Source organism: Lonchura striata, chromosome 30 (genome assembly GCF_046129695.1).
Source record: "Lonchura striata isolate bLonStr1 chromosome 30, bLonStr1.mat, whole genome shotgun sequence".
In the NCBI taxonomy this organism is placed as follows: Eukaryota; Metazoa; Chordata; class Aves; order Passeriformes; family Estrildidae; genus Lonchura; species Lonchura striata.
The window spans coordinates 4,077,537-4,099,434 of NC_134632.1; the positions used below are offsets into that span (position 1 = coordinate 4,077,537).

A 21,898-nucleotide genomic window follows, 5' to 3' on the forward strand; every position below is an offset into this window, starting at 1 on the left:
GGAAAACCTTCCTTCCTAGGTGGCACAGGGGAGGTGTTCTCCTGGGAGAGAAGGAGCTGGGGAAAGGGCACACTGGGGGGACAGCTCTGACCTGCATTGGAGCTTATGGAGGGGGTTTGGGGGTAGTTTACCCCTCGAGGGGGAATTCTCTTTTGTTTCCATGTGGCAAAATCAAACCTGGAGTAAAGGTTTGGGTGTCTGTGAAGTAACAAGGCAAGAGGTGCCCTCTGAAGCCAGCAAGCCTCTGACCTTGCTGCACACTGGTGTAAATGTCCCAAATGTGGCACAGCTCCTCCTGCGAGTCCCATGCCAGCTCTTCCATGGATATCGCCCCTGTGCAGATGGAGCTCCTGCAGCCCAGACTGCTCTCACTCCCAGCCTAATGGAATGTGTTATTTCCCATCTCCCTCCCACTCAGAGTCATTACAGAGCTTCCAGAGCTCACACTGCCTCAGCAATACTGGGAGCTTCCCGGAGCTGATCAGTCCCTGGACAAGGAGTGTGCCTTTGGATCAAACATTAGAGCTGTAATCCACTGCACGCTGCCTGTTCCATTACCCATTGGGAGCTTTCTCCTCTCCCCAGGGCTGCTTATGGCAGAGTGCTCCGAGGGGTGTTGTTCCAGCACAAACAGAGCTCTTGGAATGAGCTCAGTGAGAACAGAAGTCCTGTTAGGTTGAGAGGATAAAATTGGATTGGAATTGGATATATTCACGTACATACCATTGATCTCATCCATCCCTACTTTACATATGTTGGATTTCCTGCTGCCAGCAGAGAGGAGTAGCTCTCAGACAAGCCAAAGGTATGGAAATGGAGAGCAGGATGTTCAAGTGGAATTAGGATTTCACCTCGGGGTGTGTTTGAAAGGCAGGAGAAAGGGCAGAGTGAGTTCCCTCACACTGTGCCTGGCACAGCTGCTCCTCACTGTGCTGGTGGATTTATAGCTCCAGGCTGACAGGAGGGGTTGGGTACAGAGAGGGGCTGCCCATCAGGGCTCCTGCATTCTCCAGCAGTGTGGGAGTGTGCCAGAGCACCCTCCTGGAGCAGGGAACTGGGTTAGGGACACCCAGGTCCCCCCACTTGTCTCACCAGTTCTGCCAGGAGATCTGGTAAAGGTTTGCCTCAGTTTCCCTCATTGCTAAAATGGAGGGATAAGACTTAATCCTCCTCAAAGATTGATTTCCTGGGCTTTTCCACGTACTTTCATAGAATCGCAGAATACCTGAGGTTGGAAAATCCCTGTGGGATCATTGAGTCCAGGCTGTGCCCAATCCCCACCCTGAACACTCAGTGCCACCTCCAGGTGCCACCTCCAGGGATGGGCACTCCAAACCCCCCTGGCAGCCCCTTCCAACCCTTCCCATGAGGAAATTCCTGCTGGTGTCCAACCTGAGCCTCCCCAGCACAGCCTGAGGCTGTTCCCTCTCCTCCTGTCCCTGTTCCCTGAGATGAGATCCCAAATCCCCCTGGATCCCAAATCCCCCTGGATCCCTGTCCCCTCCTGTCAGGAGTTGTGCAGAGCCAGAAATTCCCCCTGAGCCTCCTTTGCTCCAGGCTGAGCCCCTGCCCAGCTCCCTCAGCTCCTCACAGGACTCTCAGAGCAGTGCTCAGGAAAACAGGGATGTTCACCAAAACCTGGAGCCTTTCCTGTCTCTTCTTTCCCACACTGGGCACTCCCCATCTGTTTGAGAAGCTTGCAGGACAGAAGACACAAATCCTACTTTTTAATTACGCTGCATATTTATTATCTCACCTCAGATTTCGTTAATCTCTCTGACAAATTTCATTTACATAAGTGGAGTCTTTCAGCTTGAGCAGCTCCAGCGCTTTCGCTTCTGATCCTGCAGATATCAGTCAGCTAAATAGAAAAGAGAGAAAAGCACAAGTGTCCTTAAATCTGGCATTCAGTCTTTCCAGAGCTTTATGTGTTGTTTCCTCCTCCTCAGCTCCCCGGCTGAAAGCTCAGAGGCAAACTGGGATGAGCACAGGCAGAGCAGAGCAATCCCACAGGGAGAGTGGGACCCCCTTTCCTGGGCTTAAACATCCCAGAAAAGGCAAAGGCACGGGGACAGCCCCATCCCACCATCCCTCATCCTGCAGGCAGGAAGAGCTGCACAACAGCCTGCCCCTGGATATTTGCTGCTGCAATTCCCACACACGATCTCCCAAAGGAAAAGGAGGATTTGCAGCAAATTGCAGTGTAATTAAGTGTCAGTGTTAAGCCCCCGTGCAGGCAGCGAGGTGTTCCAAGCTGGCTGCACATGCTGAGCTGCCTCGCAGGTACCATTGCTGTTATAAACTCTGCTGGAAATTGTTCCCTGGAGACTGAGGACTTTTTGGGGAGGAGGAGGAGCAGGGAAGTGGCAAACAGAGCTGTTGGGAAGGGTTGTGGTGCTGCTTCCAGTCAATACCAGCTCTGGGGCACAGGCAGCACCTGACAAGGGAATAACCTTCCCAGAAGGGTGCACACGGGAGCGGTTGGGATCTGAGGGCTCCACAAGTGAGCAAACATGACACAAAAACCCTTCTGGGGAATATAAATATCTCTGTGCTGATGAGCTGGTGAGAAGAAGGAAAGGCAGAATTCCCAAGGCAGAAATCAACCCTCTGACAGTACCATCTGGGGTGTCCTGTAACAGCTCTGCCAGCAGTTTCTCCAGGACATCTTGGTATTTTTCCAGCTGCCTTGGGGTAAGCCAAGCTCTGACAGGAAGGGCCTGCTGTGGAGGAAACCAGAGAAGTCAAAACAAAAAAGGTGAGGGAGCAGAGGGGGGGAGGTTGGGGTGCTTTGACCCCACTTGGATCGAATTAGTGGAAGGTTTAGGGTTTGGAGGGAAGAAGATGAGCCTCATATGGGGAAAAGCAACATTTTGAAGGCGGCACACTCTTGAGTCGTTCACAGTGCTGTTGCATAACCCGTGGGCTGGCTCAGAAATCCAGATAAAGGCACCTCCTGGCAGCAGGGACTGCAAAGAAAATAATTTCTGAACCTTCTAATCCTCCACTGTGTGGCACATGGACCCTTCCAGCCTGAGCCTGCAGAGCTCCTGCCCTAGCAACAGCTGAGGACGAGCTGTGGTCCTGCTCCAGCCTGCTGCACTCGGAGCCAGCTGTGCCTGAAGCAAGGAGCTCTGTTCTGGTGCTGGCCAGCCGTGGGGATGTGCTGGGTATTTCACACTTTGAACTGGGCATTTTGCTGTTTAAATCCTGTTACCGAGTGCTGGAGCATCACGAGTGCAGGAGGAGCTGCACATGAAGCTGTGCCTTGGACAAATTCCAGCCTGGCTGATCCTGCTGCCTGTCCCACGGGATCTGTCCCTGTTTTGGGGGATCTGCACCCTCCTTTTGCAGGCAGAGCACAGCCAAGCTCCCTGCAGGAGTGGCTGCCCACACTGGAAAAAGTTGCCTGTGCTCAAGTGGCAAAGCACAATTTTCAGACTTGGCTCACCAGTTAAGTCTGCCTTTGAGGGCTTAGCCTGGCACTTCAATCCCTCAAATTGCCCATTTTCTGCTCTGTGTACAAACTTCGAGGCCAAGATTTTAAATAAGGCTTTGCCAGTGCAGAGAACTGTGGGGTCAGAGGTGCCACCAAGCAGGAGCTGAAGCAGAACTGGGAGTTCCTGCCTTGCACCTGGCTGGGCTTCACTGCCTGCCAAAGAGACCTCGAGCCGTTCCCACCTTCCTCAGGGAGAAGCTGTTGGGTCTCAGGGGTGACCTGGCTGCTGAACGACCAAGATAATTTGGGATGGAGCTAAAACTTCTCTCTGATGTAAGCAGGCAGGCTGGCAGAGGACGCCTCTTGGACTCCTCGTCCCCTGCACGTCCTCGTGGGCTTCTCAGAGTCAAATGGCTCCACATACCTGGAGGGTCTTGGCTGCATTGACATCCACACCAGATTGCTCAGAGAAACCTTCCTCCTCCAGCTGCTGCAGCGAGCTCAGGGATTTCTTCTGCCCTGCCTTGTTCCTCTCCTTTTCCTGCAGCTTCGGGGCAGAGAGCAGAGGGGGCAGTTGGTGATGCTGGGACTGCAGCAAACCTAAACCCAAACTCTGTGCTGTCCCAACAGCCAGGAACCCACGGTGCTGGGCACAGAACCAGCAGGATGCTGAATCCTGCTGGGAAGGGCCCATCAGCTGTGACCTGAGTGGCCTTTGGGGACTGAAATTCAGCAGTGCTGCGGGCGAGGTCAGGTCAGGTTATGGGGCAGGGTGTGAAGGTCTGCAGTGAACAGGAGCCACGTGTGGTGGGGGAACTCTGTCAGCAGGACGTGGGAGCTGACAGCACCGGGACCTGTCCACGGGACTGACAACACCGGGACCGGACCACGGGACTGACAACACTGGGACCTGACCACGGGAGCTGACAACACCGGGACCTGTCCACGGGACTGACAGCACCGGGACCTGTCCACGGGACTGACAACACTGGGACCTGTCCACGGGACTGACAGCACCTGGACCTGCCCAGGGACTGACAGCACCGGGACCTGCCCACGGGACTGACAACACCGGGACCTGTCCATGGGACTGACAGCACCGGGACCTGACCACGGGACTGACAGCACCGGGACCTGCCCGCAGGACTGACAGCACCGGGACCTGCCTGCAGGACTGACAACACTGGGACCTGTCTATGGGACTGACAGCACTGGGACCTGTCCATGGGACTGACAACACCGGGACCTGACCGCGGGACTGACAGCACCGGGACCTGTCCATGGGAGCTGACAACACCTGGACCTGTCCATGGGACTGACAGCACCGGGACCTGCCCACAGGACTGACAGCACCGGGACCTGCCCACGGGACTGACAGCACCGGGACCTGCCCATGGGACTGACAACACCGGGACCTGCCCATGGGACTGACAGCACCGGGACCTGCCCACGGGACTGACAGCACCGGGACCTGTCCATGGGAGCTGACAACACCGGGACCTGCCCGCAGGACTGACAGCACCAGGACCTGCCCCAGCTGTCCCACAGAACTTGGCCTGGCTCTGTGCTGGAGCACTGTGAGGAAATTGAACCCTGCATGTGCAGAGCGGTCACGTTTTCCCAGCCGTTCTGCAGGTCTGTAATGTCAGCCCATCTCCATTTATTCAGTTGCCTTCAGAACCCTCTGGAAAAAGCCAAAGGTGCTTTGGAATAGGACAGACACAGCAGGACGTGTCAAACGTGGCACAGGCCGTGCTCAGTGCCCAGCGTGTGAGCACAGGAGGGGCAGGGACAGCCTTTGGGGACAGATTTCCCCTTTGCTCATCCCAAAACCCCAGTCCCTGGCAGACACGGAGCTACAAGGGCTGTGGAGTACAAACACAGCCCACGTGGGTCCCCATCCTCCTCAAGGACATTGAGGAATGCCTGTGCTGCCCACAAAAAGCAATTGTTATCCAGGGGTGGGTGTTGGAAATGGGATTTCTCCCGGTATCCAGGGGCTCGGCAGTGCGGGGGAAGCTCACCGGGCTGTGTTTCAGAAGCTGCCGGCTCTGAGCCTGCCTGACACCTTTCAACGGTATTTGTTTCACTTCAAAAGGAAAAAACGTTCTCTCGGCACGTCCCAGAGGTGACAACCAGCCGGGGGATGGTTAATTATTTGTTACAACAAAAGAGCCATCACTGAACTGATGGGAGGCTGCAGCTGCTCTGGAAGAATTCCAGCACCGAGGAAAGGGAAAGGACCCGCAGGGGCTGCAGGTGACGCCCCCACAGGAGTGGCAGACCTTTGGCAGGGGCGTCCAGGCTCTTCCTTTCTACCTCACACCTTAAAAATTCCCTCTGCCTCCTCCCAAAGGCGTGGATTTTGGGAGAAGGATGTCAGAGTGTCACTGCAGTTTGGGGGATGAGGGCAGGAGAAACCTTTCCTGATTTATTCATTCCGGAGGGGTTACCTGCATTTTCTGGAAGTCGCTCTGGGTGAAAAAGGGCATGAAGCCTTGGGTCTGCTCAGCCAGCACGGACAGCAGGGACACCAGCAGCAAACTGGCCACCACCTTCCTCGAAACCATCCCGAGAGCCTGGACAACACGGGAAAGGAGACATCAGGGCAAGATGGAGATGGAGCTTTGACATGAAACGCCTTTGGCTCCACACCAGCTGCAACCCAGCTCAGCCCCAGCCCACCTCAGGGATATTTACTCTTGCAGTTGCTCCTGAGCTGAGAATAGAAGTGCCTTGACTGGCAATTCCCTTCTCAAAGCTGTTTGTGTAAACAGATTTGTTCTCGAGTAACATCTCCAGGGATTTCAAGCCCAGCCCTGCTCCACCTCCCCGAGTTCTCGAGCCTCAGCCCTGCAGCTGTGTTGGTTTAAGACCTGAACACATCCAGAACAAACCCATCAATCCCAACGCCAGCACGGCAGACAGAGATGCTGCAAAGAGAAAAACCTTCACACAGACGGTTCTTTAATTTTTGGGTTGATTTTCCTCACCATTGGAAACCTTCCTGGGTGGACTGGATCTTTTAAGAAGCCTCATTGAGTCCAAGGGAAATGGGAAAGGCGTTTTCCAGCCTGGCTCTGAGCCTGGAATAAAAGGCTTTAAAAACCACCTCTGAAGTGATCTAACTATGGCTTCACATCAGGAAAGGACTTATGTAAACATTGAATGTTCTCTTTAAATATTAAAATAGTCTCTCTGGACAGACTTAATGAAGTCTGGTCCTACAGCTTAACTTCTTCACCTGATTGGAGCTGGATCCTTAATTAGTTTCAGCAACCTCTTGGTTTGGACATTCTTGAGAAGACATTGTTAAGTTAGATTTGACTCCTGAATTAGATTTCCCATAAATATCAGCTGGGATTGAACCAAGGGCCAGTGGAAGTTAATAAATATTCCCTTTCCATAGCCCCTGTCAGTCACATCCTCTCCTCTCCCTTCCCTGGGCACTGCACTGGTGCCACCTCCCCCTGCCCACCCAGACTGGACCAGCAGAGCCACCTCCTGCCCTGGGATGTCCCAGGGTGTCCCAGCCCTGTTTCCTGCAGGGCTCCAAGCAGGAATTCTCAGGCTCTGCCCTTGCAATGCAACCTCAGCAGCATCAATCTTTGGCGCTTTTTCATTTATTCTATCCCTGCAGTAAATATATAAATAAATAAAATACTGCTGAATACAAAGAAAATACACCCAGTCACTTCCTTCATCTCCTCTTGGCTAATCCCACTGGGAATTGATTGTCTCCCTCTTCTCCCAGAAAAACACCCACACAGACCTCTCCACTCAGAAACGTCCCTGCTGAAAGCCCTCCCTTGCTTGGCAAGCAGGACCTGCATTCCAGCCCTGAGAGCTCCAGCTCAGCACCTCTCCAGGCAGGGAGCACTCGGTGGATTTGCTTCCCAGCTCCAAAGGGAAAAGAAAAAAGCAGGAGGATCCCGAGTTCAGCATCAGCACTGTGGGCACACAGCTCTGCTCACCCCCCAAAACCCAGCCAAGTGCCAGTGTGGGGGCAGGAGGGGTGGGCAGCTGGCACAGCAACAGGACAGGACACTCACCTACTGAGCTGTTCCCAAAAAATCCAGCCATTCCTGGCTCTAGGACTTGTCTGAGAGTCATTTTCTGCCTGCTCAGAGCAGCTCCCCATGCTCAGAGGGCACAGCTCTGTGGCAGTGCCAGATGCCCACAGGAGGTAGGAGCTGCTGGAATTGGTGCTCCTGAGATGGGGATGAGGGAAAAGCAACTTCCCCCTTGTTTCAGCATCGATTTTGTTCCTTCCTCCTCCTCTGAGCTGGTTCTTCTGTGGCCAAGAGGTGCCAAGACCTACCTGGGAGTGCAGCCACGGGACACTGGCGGTCGGAGCTCTTCTCCCTCCTGACACACCTGGGTGCTCCTGCTGCTTCTCCTCCCTTTATAAACCCACCCAGGCACTGCAGGCACTCACCTGTGACCCTGCCCGGCTGCCTGGCCTGCATGGAAACGGCTTTCCCAGGCAGGGAATGTTGTTATCTGCACTGGAGTTTTCTGAGTTTCTCGTTTCCAGGCAGATCCCCTCTTCTCCCTCCCCAGGTTCTTCAGCTGTTCCTGGTGGCCCCACAGCTGAGGCTGCCTCAGTTTCTCCATCTCTAATTTGGAGAAATCCCTCTCTCCTGGCTTGTGTTTCTAGGCACCGAGAGAAGGATTTTAGGATGTGAATGTCCCAGCACTACAATGACACCTGTGTCAATTATCTTTCTACTGTAATTGCAAATCACAATAATATCAAAATTGCCACTTTGAGTGTTCAAGTGGCTCCTTCTCCCATCCTCGCTGAGCCTGGCACGCTGATCCCCCTCGGGAACACAAATCCTGCACTGTCATCCCTCTCCAGACAAACGAGGTGCTGAGAGAGGGAGGGAATTGTGCAAGAACTCATCCGAGCTCTCCCGGGACCATCAGCCAGGAGCTGATGCCAGAGGGTTTGGGATCAGGCCAGGCACCTCCTGGTGCTGCTCCTGAGGGAGTCTGGGAGCAGCCAGGCGAGGAGCAGGAGGGAAAAACGAGCTGGGAAATCCTCCTGCATCCACGGGCTCCGTGGGCTGGCAGAGCGGGGAGCAGCAGCATTGCCTGCCTGGGGAGGGAGATGGGGAATGGCGATTGCCCACCCGGGAATGGCGTTTGTCACCTGGGAATGGCACTTGTCATCTGGGAATTCCATTTGTGACCTGGGAATGGTGTTTGTCACCTGGGAATGGCGTTTGTCACCTGGGAATGGCACTTGTCATCTGGGAATTCCATTTGTGACCTGGGAATGGCGTTTGTCACCTGGGAATGGCGTTTGTCACCTGGGAATAGCATTTGTGACCTGGGAATGGCGATTGTTACCTGGGAATGCTATTTGTCACCTGGGAGTAGCATTTGTGACCTCGGAATGGTGTTTGTCACCTGGGAATGGCGTTTGTCACTTAGGAATGGCGTTTGTCACTTAGGAATGGCGTTTGTCACCTGGGAATGGTGATGGTCACCTGGGAATGGCAATGGTCACCTGGGAATGGCATTTGTCACCTGGGAATGGCATTTGTAACTTGGGAATGGCATTTGTCACCTGGGAATGGCGTTTGTCACTTAGGAACGGTGTTTGTTACCTGGGAATGGCGATTGTCACCTGGGAGTGGCATTTGTCACCTGAGAATGCTGTTTGTCACCTGGGAATGGCATTTGTAACCTGGGAATGGCATTTGTCACTTAGGAATTGCGTTTGTCACCTGGGAATGGTATTTGTCATCTGGGAATTCCATTTGTAACCCGGGAATGGCTTTTGTCACCTGGGAATGGTATTTGTCATCTGGGAATTCCATTTGTCACGGGGAATGGCTTTTGTCACCAGGCCCCACGGCAGCCAGTCAATAGGACAGGGGCACACCAGGGACCTGCTGCTGTCCCAGCTGTCAGTGACACTCGATTTGGGACAGAGCCCTCCTGAAAAACCTCATGTCCAGCATTGAGCTGCTCCCCGGGTCCCTGGGCATCCTCCCAGCTTACCAACCCCTGGGCAGTGGAAAGCTCCCAGAGACTCCAGAGCAGCTTTGCTCCCTGGAAACCTCCCTGGGAACGCGGCTGCGGGTGGTGGGCAGGATGTCACCCACCCAGTGTGGGGTTTTCCCCTCCCTTCACTAAACAATTTGCACAAACCCCATCCGATTCCCATTTTAATCGACTTTTCCAGTCCTTTTCTTCACATGGTTATGATGGATGCAGCTGACGAGTCAGCAGATGGTGCTGGGAAGTGACAAATTAGTTACCAAGAAAGGTCACTTTTCCAAAGCACTAAACTTTCCCGTGTCTTGTCCCACTGTCCCTCCAAGACGTGTCTGGCTGGCAGCTTTCCATCCATCTGGGATGGAGCCTTCTGCCTGGGGAAGGACAACCTTCCAAATCAAACAGAGGGATGAAAATTAATCATATCTGTATTAGCTGCATGCAGCTTGCCAGCTTCACCTCTTAATTATGCAAGAGTGCTCTGACAGGAAGGAATTGTGGAGCTGAAAATAAAGGATCTGACTCCAGCTCTGGAAGTGCCGGGGCAGGTGGGAGCAACAGGCATCTCCTGGTTCTGGCTTGGCTCAGTCCATAAATGCAGCTTTTGGCACATCCTGGCTGCAAAACAAGGATAAATGAAAATAAAATAAAAAAAATCCCAGCTGGAGGTCTCCCTGCCAGCTCTGTAATTCCAAAATTCCATCCTGCTGCATCCCTGGCACAGTTTGCACCGTGCAGTTCCCAAAACTCCCCTTTGGGCTGCGGTGCCAAGTGGCAGCAGAGGTTAGAGGCTCAACAGAAACATGATGTGCAGGATGGGTTTGAGTGCAGCTCTGCTCGTTCTGAAAGTTAAACGTTTGGCACAACTGGGAGTCGTTTTCCCAGGAAACTGGCAGTGGAGTGCAGTCCAGTGGGCCTGGCAGCAGTGCCAAGGAACAAGGGGCAGAACGAGCTGCCCGTGCCAGCAGCACACCCAGCCCCTTCTGGAAACCAGCTCTGAGGTGACCTGCACACCCCAAAACTGGGGAAATTCTGCCTGTTGCCTCAGTTTTCCATGAAAGAATAAAAGAGAGGGAAAATGATTTTCTGGACAGAGCCTGGGTGGATTTGGCTCCTCTACAAGTGCTGGAGGGGACAGGCACTGACCAAAACATCCTATCCCATAACAATCCTCTGTCACTGGATTTCACTCTGTCACTGAAAAAAACACCCAAACAGTTTCAAAAATCCCTTTTTCTAGTAAAATAAATGTCTGGGCTTATAAAAACTTTCTCTACTCTCAAATAAGGAAAGAAATAAACAGGAGAAAAATGTTTCCTTGCCTTGTTTCTCTAATTTTTGGTCACTCCTTTGCCACCCTCTCCCCGATCTGGAAGGAGCGAAGAGAGAAAGGAGAGGAGGTGAGAAATCACGATGGGATGCAGCTCAGCTGTTCCCATTTCGGTTTTCAAATCCAAGCCACCCGGTTTTCACTTGAGGGATCAGGAATATTTTTAGGAATGGTACAAAATGCAGCCCCACACCCAGGGAAAGGATGTCCCATGGGGCTGGGTGGTGTCCCTGGGCACCCCACTGTCCTTTTGGGGTGCTGGGATGGGGAAAAAGGAGGGGAAAAAAGAGGAAGAAGAGCAGGGAAAACATTTGAGGGGAAAGAAAAGAAGGCGGGGGGAAAAGAGGGAAAGAAGAGCAGGGAAAACAAGCAGAAGGAAGAAGAGGAGGAAAAGAAAGAAAAAAGGAGGGAAAGATGGGCAGGAAAAACAATTGTGGGGAAAGAAGAGGGGAAAAAAAAGAAGAGAGGGAAAGAAGACCAGGGAAAATAATTGAGGGAGGAGAATAAAAGGAGATAAAGAAGTAAGAAGAGGGACAGAAGGGGTCCAGCATCGTTGTGCTCAGCAGTGCCAGCTGCCAGCAGATTTCCCAAGACTGGATGATGCCAGATTCCCAGGATTTATTGGTGCTCTCACTGGAGTCTCCCCGTTCATCCCAGCACCTCTCAGCAATCAGTGGCCATTTATCTGCCACAGAGGAGAAGGGTTGTGGCTCTCAAGGCACCAATTCATCCTGGGAGGAGCAAGGAGGCAGAGCTGGATGGCTTCAGGGTGAAAAAGAGACTCACGTGTGGCAGGTCAGTGAGCTCCCAGGTGAGGAATCCCCGGAGAGACTGGGGAGAAGGAACAGCAGCACATCCATCCCAGCTGGGATGTGGGAAAAGCAGAATGGAAAATGGTGACAGCAGCAGAAAGATCTGCAGAGCCTCGGGGCCTGTGCAGCCAGGCCTGATCCCACCCAGGGCTCACTTTTGATAAAATGCCCGTTTAATCCGTGGATGTTTTGCTTAGGCGTGGAATAGCAACCTCAGCGAAAGCCTCTCAACCACAAAGGCTTTAGAGGGCTAAACAGTAAAGATTGGGAATTAAGGAGAATAAATATTAATTAAAGGGGTGGGAAAATGCATCATTTCTCCAGACAACCCCGCCCGTGCTCCCCTGCCCGGGGCTGTTGGGTTTTGGCTCTCTGGAGCGGGAGCTGCACGAGCTCGGAGGGATCGTGCTGGGATGGAGCTGCAGCACGAGCCACACAGAGCCTGGAGAGAGCCCACATCCCACGGGAGAGGGAAAAGAGAGCAGGGACTGCCCAAAAAAAGGGCCAATAATGGGATTCAATGTGCAGCAAGCCTGCGCTGGTGTCAGTGGCTGCGGGTCAGAGCGGCGCTGTTACATAAAGGGATGGAGAGCAGCCCAGCCTGGATGGAGGAAATGAATCCAATTACAGGATGAAGGGCACAGGGAGAGGATGGACACGTTTGGTCTGGAGCAAATCCCTAAAAATCTTTATAGCAGGGATGGCAAGAGGAACGAATCATGGTGCGGGACACGCGGCCACCACCGAGAAGAGCTGGGGCCTTGGAATGGGGCAGGAGGCAGGAATGGGGCTCTGCTCCTGGCTGAGGGAGGAGCACTGCCAGGATGTGGTTCTTCTGGGAGCTGGGACACCAGTTTGGCTGCTCCTGGGGATGTTGGAGCGAGGAGCCAGCCCAGCCAGGCGGCAGGGAACAGCCCTGCTGGAAAGAGGAAGCAAGCAGGCAACCCCCAAATTTCCTCTGTGCTGATTCCCATAAGATTATAACCCAGCTGCCCGTGTCACAGCAGGCTCCAGACTTCCACTGAGAAAACTAAGGGCTTGTATTAGAAAGAGGGAAAAAAAAAAAAATAAAATGACCCAGTTATGACAAAACGAAGCAGCACGTTCACGGCACCGCTGTGGAAGCCCATGAGCAGCCACAACAAGGCCCCTGGGAGTAACAGGATTCCACTTCAAATGAGATTTACAAATTTAAAATAAAAGAGCTGGATTATTTCTGTGTGCCTGAACCCCCTTTCCTGGCTGCTCAGCCAGCCTCCAGTGGACGCTACAGGGTGGGGAGGGGTGAATGCACGTGGATCCCTTGGGAATTTGGGAAAAGCCTTTCCTTTGCCCCTCTGACTTTGCAGTCAAGCACCTGCCCGGTGTCAGGCAAAGGAGAAGAGCTGGACACAGATCCCTGGTAACTGCCCTGGTAACTCCTGTCCAACCCCACCGAGAGCCCAGAAACCACACCGAAATCCAGACTGGTTCCAGTTTGCCAGGCTGGAAGATCAGAGCAGCGTTTTTGCCATCACCCCGGCAGAGCACGACTCGCTCTGGGCGCAGCTGCGGGAGCGCTGCCGGAGCTGCCGGGATCTGCTGGATCTGCTGGGATCTGCCAGGATCTATCAGAGCTGCCAGGATCTGCTGGAGCTGCCGGGATCTTTTGGGATCTATCAGAGCTGCCAGGATCTGCTGGAGCTGCCGGGATCTTTTGGGATCTACCAGAGCTGCCAGGATCTGCTGGAGCTGCCGGGATCTTTTGGGATCGACCGGAGCTGCCTGGATCTTCTGGAGCTGCCAGGATATTTTGGGATCTACCAGAACTGCCGGGATCTGCTGGAGCTGCCGGGATCTGTTGGGATCTACCAGAGCTGCTGGGATCTACTGGAGCTGCTGGGATCTGCCGGAGCTGCCAGGATCTTTTGGGATCTGCCGGAGCTGCCGGGATCTGCCGGCTGTGCCGGCTGCTCCTCGCTGCGGGGCCGGGGGAATGTCTTGCACACCTGCCCACTCTGCCACAGCCCCGGGTTGTCACCGAGGGAGAAGTGTTGACAGCACCACACGGAGCGGAGCAGGTTCGCAGCTGAGCCGGGATTGCTCAGCTCCTTGGCAGGGAAATGACAGGGCCCAAAGCGTGCCTGTCTCTCCAAGGAAATTCCTGCAGCCTGGGAAGAAAAGGCTGGGAGCTGACAGAGAGTGCAGATACCAGGAGAAGAGGTTGGCGTTGGGGAGCTCTCCCCACACCCCAGCTGCTTTACGCCTTGGGGGGAGAGCCTGAGCAGGATGGAGATGGAGAACCTGCATGGAAAACGGGAGCTGGGGTCTCTCCAGCTCAAATTTTGTGCTTGAAAGACAAAAGACAGCCTGCTGTGCACTCATTTTTTAGGACAAAAGCAAGGTCACCTCCCCATCCACACCCAGCCCCTGTCCTGAGTGGGTTTCCAGGGCACGGCCACAGAGCCACCAGCCATGGCCAGGTAATCCCTGCTGGGGGAAGGCCAGCCCAGTGAACTCAATTGTAAATACATCAGTGTCCTCCTTCTCCCTGCCACACGTTTAAATCTATTTGATCCACTCTAATGGATTGATCTACAAGTTTGTGCACACACATCCTGCTTTGGACGGGCGGCTGGCAGCGCCTCGCCCATCACGGCCTGTCAGCTCCACTCAGCCTCACCTCCAGCGCAGAGCGAATCCAATTACAGGATAAAGGGTTTTCTTCCCCTCCATATGGTCTCTATAACGCTGTGGCTTTATCTTGCCTTAACCCCTTTCCTGGTGAGGGAGCTCACAAGCCCGGCCTAAGCGGCTCAGCGCCGCAGCCCGGGGTGGCTGCTATGTGATACGGGAAACGGGGTCTTCCCAGGGCACCCAGAGGCAATTCCTCCCTCTTTTCCTGCCCACCGGGGAGGAATGAGCCCCCACGGGAGGGAGATTCAGGGCAGCACTGGTTACAAAACCAGCCAGAAGCACAGGAGAGAGCTCAGCCGTGCAGTCAGAGCCGTGCTCACAGCCGGCACAGCCCAGCAGCAGGAGCTCAGCGCAGGTGTTCCCTTCATGACTGATTTGTTGTGCTTTTGCATTTCCCTCCACCTTGCTCTGCCAGGTGTTCCCTGGGCACCCCCGGGCAAGCGGCTCCTGTGCCCAGCAGGGCTGGGGATGGGCACCACAAAGGGGGAGCCCAGCTCCTCCGTGTGAGCTCTGCCTGTCGCTGATCCCTGTGAACCAGGCGTGTCGGCTCTGTGCAAGCCGGTTATTTGATTATAATTATCATCTCTTGCTTGACACAGGACATGAAAGCCCAGAGCAGCCCAGGGCCCCGTCACGCCGCGCGCCAACAAACAACGAGCGAGAGACAATCCCAGCTCAAAGCAGGAAAACCTGCAAGGGGCACGAAAAGCCTTTTCTTGAGCACAAACACAGAGCAGCAAATCTCCCACATTAGGCAGGGCCTGGAATTTGCTGCTGCTGTAGAGTCAGCACAGAAAACAACTGGGAGCTCTCCTGGAGAGAGAGCGGCTCATAAACTTTCCCTGCTAAGAGACAGCAAATTAAAGCCATCTCTGTGGCAGGGCTGCAACAGGAGCCGAGGTTGCATTCAGGACACGTCCTGGAGGGACCAGCCACCCTCAGCGGTGTCATTTCCCTGCTCTGGGTTTACTCGAGGCCTTGGCCATTGCTCCGGCTGTGCTGACCTGCCCGGAGCTCTAAATCCACCAGCCTCGGGGCAGTGACCCCAGGGGACACAGCTGGGAGGGGACAGCGCTCTCACAAAACACAGGTGGCTCAGCCTTGCCTGGTCCTGGTTGGCTGAAACCCTCTCAGTGCAGTCCAGTCCTCTTTCAAATCTCTCTTGTCCCTTTGAAAGGTGTCTGGGGGCCACCCATGAAGCCAAATCTCCTCCACGTTCAGCTGCCAGGGTGAGTGGAGAGGATCTGCTGAGCCAGGAAAGGTCCCTCTCCCAAAAAGTGCAGCTGAGTGTTCCCCCAGCACCCAGACTCAGCATCCTTCTTCCCCCCACAGCTTCCTTTGCACCACTCTTGACTTTAGAAGAGGGCAGGACACCTCAAAGGGGTGCCAGGAAGGGATGGGAGGTGACAACTTTCCCATGGGCTACCCGTGGTGTCCACATGCAAAACCTTGGAGAAACACCAGAGCTTTGGGATTCTGCTGGCACTGGCAGCGAGGCATAAGTGTTTTTGAAGTGAAATATTGGAGCTGAAGACTTGCTTTCTTCTTTTGAAGGTGGGTCACCACAGTGAAATATTGGAGCTGGAGAGAGTTGCTTTCTCCCATGGGAGCTGGGAGGTGCACACTTGGAACTGAGATGGATGCACAGCTGTTTTTGTGGATTAGAATTTCTGGGATCTCCTTTGATATTCAACTCATTCTGCAACTCTGTGCCAAATTTTTTTACATCTGGAGCCTGACTATGGCCAGAAGAGGCGGGAAATTCCTCCAGGGAAAGCTCTGTGAGAAGCAGGGCCATGGGACTCCTCCACTTTCCCCTCATCTCCTCAGGGAAGACCTGGAGCAGGAATTTGGTGCCTGATTCCAAGAGGCACATCCATCCCGTGGGGAGCCTTCTTCCCGGGGCACCTGAGGCTGACCTGACCCAGTTCCCTGCACCTCGTCCTACTTCTGCTCCCACGGATCAGGGATTAGGACACCATCCACCCCAGCTCCCCCTTAGCCTTCCGCTCCCGACCTCCAGCTCGGAGATGCTCCAGGCGTGCAGGAGACCTCATTCATCCCACGGGACAGCGGTGACTTTTTCCATGGGCCGTGCCTTGAAGAGGAGGAGGAGGAGGAGGAGGAGGCCCAGCTTACCTCGTTATCCGATCAGCTCCCTTAACGCCCCACATCCCCAGGATTAATGGAAGAGCTTCCCTAAGGCGCCTTAGGCAGCTCCCCTGGAGAAGGAGCACCCATGACCCAAAAGGAAGAAATGGGGAAGAAGAACTTGGGTGAGATGGAGCATTGGTGCTGGCCCTGCTGGGAGTGGTTTCCCAGGCTCATGTGTGTTGGGATCCTGGGGAAAACTCCCACATTCTGTGCTGGGATCCTGGGAAAAACTCCCACATTCTGTCCTGGGATCCTGGGAAAAGCTCCCACATTCTGTGCTGGGATCCTGGGAAAAGCTCCTACACTCTGTGCTGGGATCCTGGGAAAAACTCCCACATTCTGTCCTGGGATCCTGGGAAAAGCTCCCACATTCTGTGCTGGGATCCTGGGAAAAGCTCCCACACTCTGTGCTGGGATCCTGGGAAAAGCTCCCACACTCTGTGCTGGGATCCTGGGGAAAGCTCCCACATTTCGTGCTGGGAGCCTGGGAAAAGCTTCTACACTCTGTACTGGGATCCTGGGAAAAACTCCCACATTCTGTGCTGGGATCCTGGGAAAAGCTCCCACATTCCGTGCTGGGAGCTGGGAAAAGCTCCCTTCCATCCCTCTGGTTCTCCCAGGCTACGCTGGTCTCTCCACATTCTCTTCAGGGACCTCAGGACATTTTTGCTGCCCTTTGCCCTGTGGCACAACCAGGGGTGGGATTAGGGTCACACAGCCAAGAGCCCTGCCCCAAAATGCTACATTTACCAAAAAATTATCAACTGCATTACCTGTGGGATGGGAAGGGGCTTCCCCTCCTACCTTTTGCCCAGCTCCAGGCCCTTGGCTGTGTCAGCAGAGCCTGGATTTGGGATGCAGACCCCAGCAGCCCCCACACTGAACCAGGCACCCGAAACAGAGCCTAGCCAGCAGCTCAGACCACAAAGCCCAGTCCAGTCTTCCCCCAGTGACCTCCCCAAGGTCAGTGGGGCAGAGCTGGCCACTCCCCAGTCCTCAGGTGGTCTCACGGGGTCCTTCAGCCACCCAGGGACACCCCAAACCTGTGACACACTGTGGACCCCAGAGCAGCCCATTTACACATCGGCCACTCCCAAACTCCCCACTGCTCCTCCCACCTTTGCCCCTCTTTCCAAGCTCCCCCCACCCCATCCCTTCCTGCCCCCAAACATTAAACACTTAATGGCAATTAATACTCTTTAATGCAGGTTTTGGGGCCAACTGGCTGCTTAGAGGGTGCTTAAACCATCAACCCCTCTCAATCCCGTTGGCCTTGTCATACAAAGTTAGCCGAGCCCCTCGTCAGCCTCCCCCCTCCCTGGAGGAGGCCGGAGGGTATAAAACCACCCCAGGCGTGGCAGCGCCAGCCCCCAGCGCGGCACAGGGCAGGGCACCACCTCCATCCCCTCAACTTCTGCCGCTCCTTGCAATTCCTTCACTCTTTGGGTTGGAGGGGAATCCTCTCGCTGCGCGCTTTCCGCGTTGGGAGGGGTGGGGCTTCCCTTTTTTAATTAATCAGGGTCGGAACGCGATTCATTGCAGAAAACCCCTCCGGCAGAGCAGCTCCCGTAGCCAGGGCAGGATGAACGGGACGGAGGGGATCAATTTTTACGTGCCTATGTCCAACAAGACGGGGGTGGTGCGGAGCCCCTTCGAGTACCCGCAGTACTACCTGGCCGAGCCCTGGAAATACCGCCTGGTGTGCTGCTACATCTTCTTCCTCATCTCCACCGGCTTCCCCATCAACTTCCTCACCCTCCTGGTCACCTTCAAGCACAAGAAGCTCCGGCAGCCCCTCAACTACATCCTGGTCAACCTGGCGGTGGCTGATCTGTGCATGGCCTGCTTTGGTTTCACCGTCACCTTCTACACCGCCTGGAACGGCTACTTCGTGTTCGGCCCCATCGGCTGCGCCGTGGAGGGATTCTTTGCCACGCTGGGAGGTAAGGGATGGGAATGGGGGCTTGGGGCTTTCTTCTCCGGGGCTTTGGGAGTCTGGTTCCATCTCTTCATGGCACTGTTGGCATGTGCAGCATCGTTTCCCCTCATGTGGCGCTCGCCCTGCGCTTAAAACAGGGGAGGAAAAGAGATTTCTGCGTGTTTGACCTTGATAGCAAGGAGCCTCCATGGCATGGTGGCGAGGAAGGGAAGTTTGGGAAGGGATCCTTGTTCGCAGGGTCCAGCCTGAGGTCACCAGGACCTGCTGGTCACTGGGGGTGTGATGCCAAGGTGGTTACCAGAGACCTGTCAGGATGACCACAGCGTGTTCCCGAAACAACACCAAGCAGCTCGGACCAAGCACAGGCTCGGAGTTGATCACCTTAGAGGTCTTTTCCCAACCTTCACGATTCCATGATTGTTCCTTTGCCCAAAGGCTTCCCTTTTTGGGGAAATGCAGTGTTTAGAAGGGGAGGAGAAATCCCTCAGGAGGGGAACCCCACGGAAGAGCTAGAGGCGTAGAGAGATGAGAAGGCTCAGGAGGAGGATCCAGGGTGGTTCTCAGGTTCCACAGGGATAGCTCAGCTCTGTCCCAGCTGCACCAGATTTGGGCGCCCTTGGGATTTTTCTTGAGGCATTTCTCAGGGACACACACAAGTGCTGCCAACGCTTTGCCCTGCGGAAAACCGGGGAGAATTCACTCGGCAGCCGGAGCCCACGCAGCCAGCCCTGCCCACGCCACACCTCGTGATGGATCTGACAGCCGCCAGTCCTTGCTGGAGACACCCAGAGCCACCACAGGGACTTTGCTTTCCTTCCCCTAAACAATGCCATTTCCCACAGTGAAGCTGCTCTGAAAATACACATTTTAAAAATACGGATATTCTGCCAAAGGCACAGCTGAATGTCCTGATCCAAGCCAAGAATCAAGGAAAAGCTTGGGTTTGGCATCAGAAGACCCCAAAGTCTGCTCCATCCCTGCTCACTGAGCCTTGGGCAGCGTTAGTTTGCCTTCCCAATGTTTGTAGCTCAGAGGAGGAGGAGGAGGAGGAGGCTCCTGTTCCCAGGGAAGGAAGTTGGCTGGGAAGCAGCGGCTGTTTGAGCAGCAGGTCCCCAGCGAATCCCAGCACAGGGTGTCGTTATCAGCAGCTTATCACAGCTGGGGGCATTAGCAGGCTTACAGCACCGACTAAACGCTCCCAAATCCCCTGAAGTTTAATTATCCCTCATAAATACATGTGCACATTTCCCACCCACACAGTCCCCCCTCCCCGCACTTCCCCCTGATCCAGCACCAGCAGAAGGCTGGTGAAATGCACATTTAAAGGAATCAACAGGTTTGGAGGCATCTGGCAGCATTGCCAGGAATTGTGTTTCCCCATGCCTAGGTGGGATTCACTCCCTTGATTCTTAATTTATTATTAAAACCCCTCTGCCCCCAGCATCCCCTCAGCTCCCAGAGCTTCTGCACGTTACGGGTGGAGGATTCCTTGTTTTCTAGCAGGATGCTGCTTATCCCACGCTGATCCCAGCTCCCTCTGCTCTCCTCTGGGAGCACCAAGGGAAGGTGGAGCCCAGAGGGGCACTGACCACTCGGTGGGCTCTCCCTCTCCTCCCCGCAGGCCAGGTCGCCCTGTGGTCCCTGGTTGTCCTGGCCATCGAGCGCTACATTGTCATCTGCAAGCCCATGGGCAACTTCCGCTTCTCCGCCAGCCACGCCTTGATGGGCATCGCTTTCACCTGGGTCATGGCCATCTCCTGCGCCGCCCCGCCGCTCTTCGGCTGGTCCAGGTGAGCCCGAGGATCCCCAGCAGCTCCCGGATCCCTCCGGCCATGCAGGGAGAGCAGGTGGCTCCCACAGGGAAGTGCTTGGCCTTGGAGGAGGGAAATGAATGTCCTGTGCCTGTGGGAGGGAGGGAGTGTCACAGCAAGCTGACACTGCGTGCCCGAGTGCGCCCAAACCACGCGTGCCACCTTCCAGCATCCCCCATCCTCAGGGAATTCCATCCCTGTTGCCCCCAAGTGGGGTCCTGGAGCAGATTCCCACCTCTCTCCCTGCCAGGTACATCCCGGAGGGGATGCAGTGCTCCTGCGGGCCCGACTACTACACCCACAACCCCGACTTCCACAACGAGTCCTACGTGCTCTACATGTTCGTCATCCACTTCATCATCCCCGTCGTCATCATCTTCTTCTCCTACGGACGCCTCGTTTGCAAAGTCCGGGAGGTAACGGCCGGATGGGACTCCTGGGGACAGGGGGGTGGCTCGGGCAGGATGGGGGACGTGGGCTGGGGGTGAGGAGCTGCCCCTCACCAGCCTCTGTGTGCACAGGCAGCTGCCCAGCAGCAGGAGTCGGCCACCACCCAGAAGGCGGAGAAGGAGGTGACGCGGATGGTGATCCTCATGGTGCTGGGCTTCATGCTGGCCTGGACGCCCTACGCCGTGGTGGCGTTCTGGATCTTCACCAACAAGGGCGCCGACTTCACGGCCACGCTGATGGCAGTGCCTGCCTTCTTCTCCAAGAGCTCCTCCCTCTACAACCCCATCATCTACGTGCTCATGAACAAACAGGTGAGACGCCCCCGGGGCTGGGCAGCACGTCTGGGGGCTCCACGGGCACGTTGCTCCTTCCCAGAAGGGATCTCAGTCCATGCAGGGACTCCTGGGCCTGCAGCACATCCCTGCTGGCCCCCCAGTGCCACCATTGTCATTTCTCTCCCTTCCCCAGTTCCGTAACTGCATGATCACCACCATCTGCTGCGGCAAGAACCCCTTTGGGGATGAAGAAACCTCCTCCACCGTATCCCAGAGCAAGACCGAGGTCTCCTCCGTCTCCTCCAGCCAAGTATCACCCGCGTAGAGCACGGACAGTTTGAACTGGGGTGACCTTTCGAGCTCGGGGACCCAGACAGACGCCCCACAGCCATTCCCTCGTGCCCAGGCCCCCTCCCCTGCAGGGGAATTTAGCTGTGCCCGTCCTGCCATAGCTGTGCAGACCCCACCCCACGCACCCACGGGGACCCACGCGTGGCACTCGGAGCTCTGCCACTCCGAGCCCAGGGAGCCCAGGGCCGTGCCCCAGCTCCCAGGAGCTCGTCACCTCTGGGGGTGACACCCTCCCTGTCCCCATCGAGTTCAAACAGCAGTGGTTGGTGGGGACCCCAAACCTTTTCCTGCCTGAATCCCATTCCTGGCCAGCATCGCCCTTCCCTGTGCTCCCAGCAGCATCACAGGAGCATCCAAGCCTCATTTGCAAAAATCTAAATATTCTGGCAATCCCCAGGAGCAGGACCCCGTGGCTGGGGTGGCCCCACCTGCCCCTCAGCAGGGCCTGAGCCCGGGGCTCTCTGGAGCCAGGCTCCCGCCGGGATTCCCACCAGGAATCAATTCCTGCAGTCTCTATAAATCAACATAACAAACGCAGCCACGAGCGGCTCCGCTTCCAGCTCGGCTCCCTCTATCCCCAAGACAACACTGTAGATACATTTTTTTGTCTTGGAACCTGTAAATATTTGCTCATGTCCTTTGAAATCTT

The 21,898-nt window shown here is 55.2% G+C and overlaps 2 protein-coding genes across 2 annotated transcripts; one reads left to right on the forward strand and one right to left on the reverse strand.

Annotated features, from left to right (window-relative positions):
• Nucleotides 1-1,767: 1,767 nt before the first annotated feature.
• Nucleotides 1,768-6,473, reverse strand: MLN (motilin). The gene is made up of 5 exons (XM_077789020.1): nt 6,433-6,473; nt 5,893-6,018; nt 3,864-3,986; nt 2,438-2,723; nt 1,768-1,844 (listed from the first exon to the last, which is right to left on the reverse strand). The coding sequence occupies exons 1-5, from the start codon at nt 6,433-6,435 to the stop codon at nt 1,768-1,770; spliced, it is 615 nt and encodes a 204-aa protein (XP_077645146.1). The 5' UTR covers nt 6,436-6,473.
• Nucleotides 6,474-18,005: 11,532 nt separating this feature from the next.
• On the forward strand, nt 18,006-21,223 carry LOC110473425 (green-sensitive opsin). The gene is made up of 5 exons (XM_021535959.3): nt 18,006-18,366; nt 19,984-20,152; nt 20,424-20,589; nt 20,695-20,934; nt 21,092-21,223. Exons 1-5 carry the CDS (start codon nt 18,006-18,008, stop codon nt 21,221-21,223), a joined length of 1,068 nt encoding a protein of 355 aa, XP_021391634.1.
• Nucleotides 21,224-21,898: the final 675 nt, after the last annotated feature.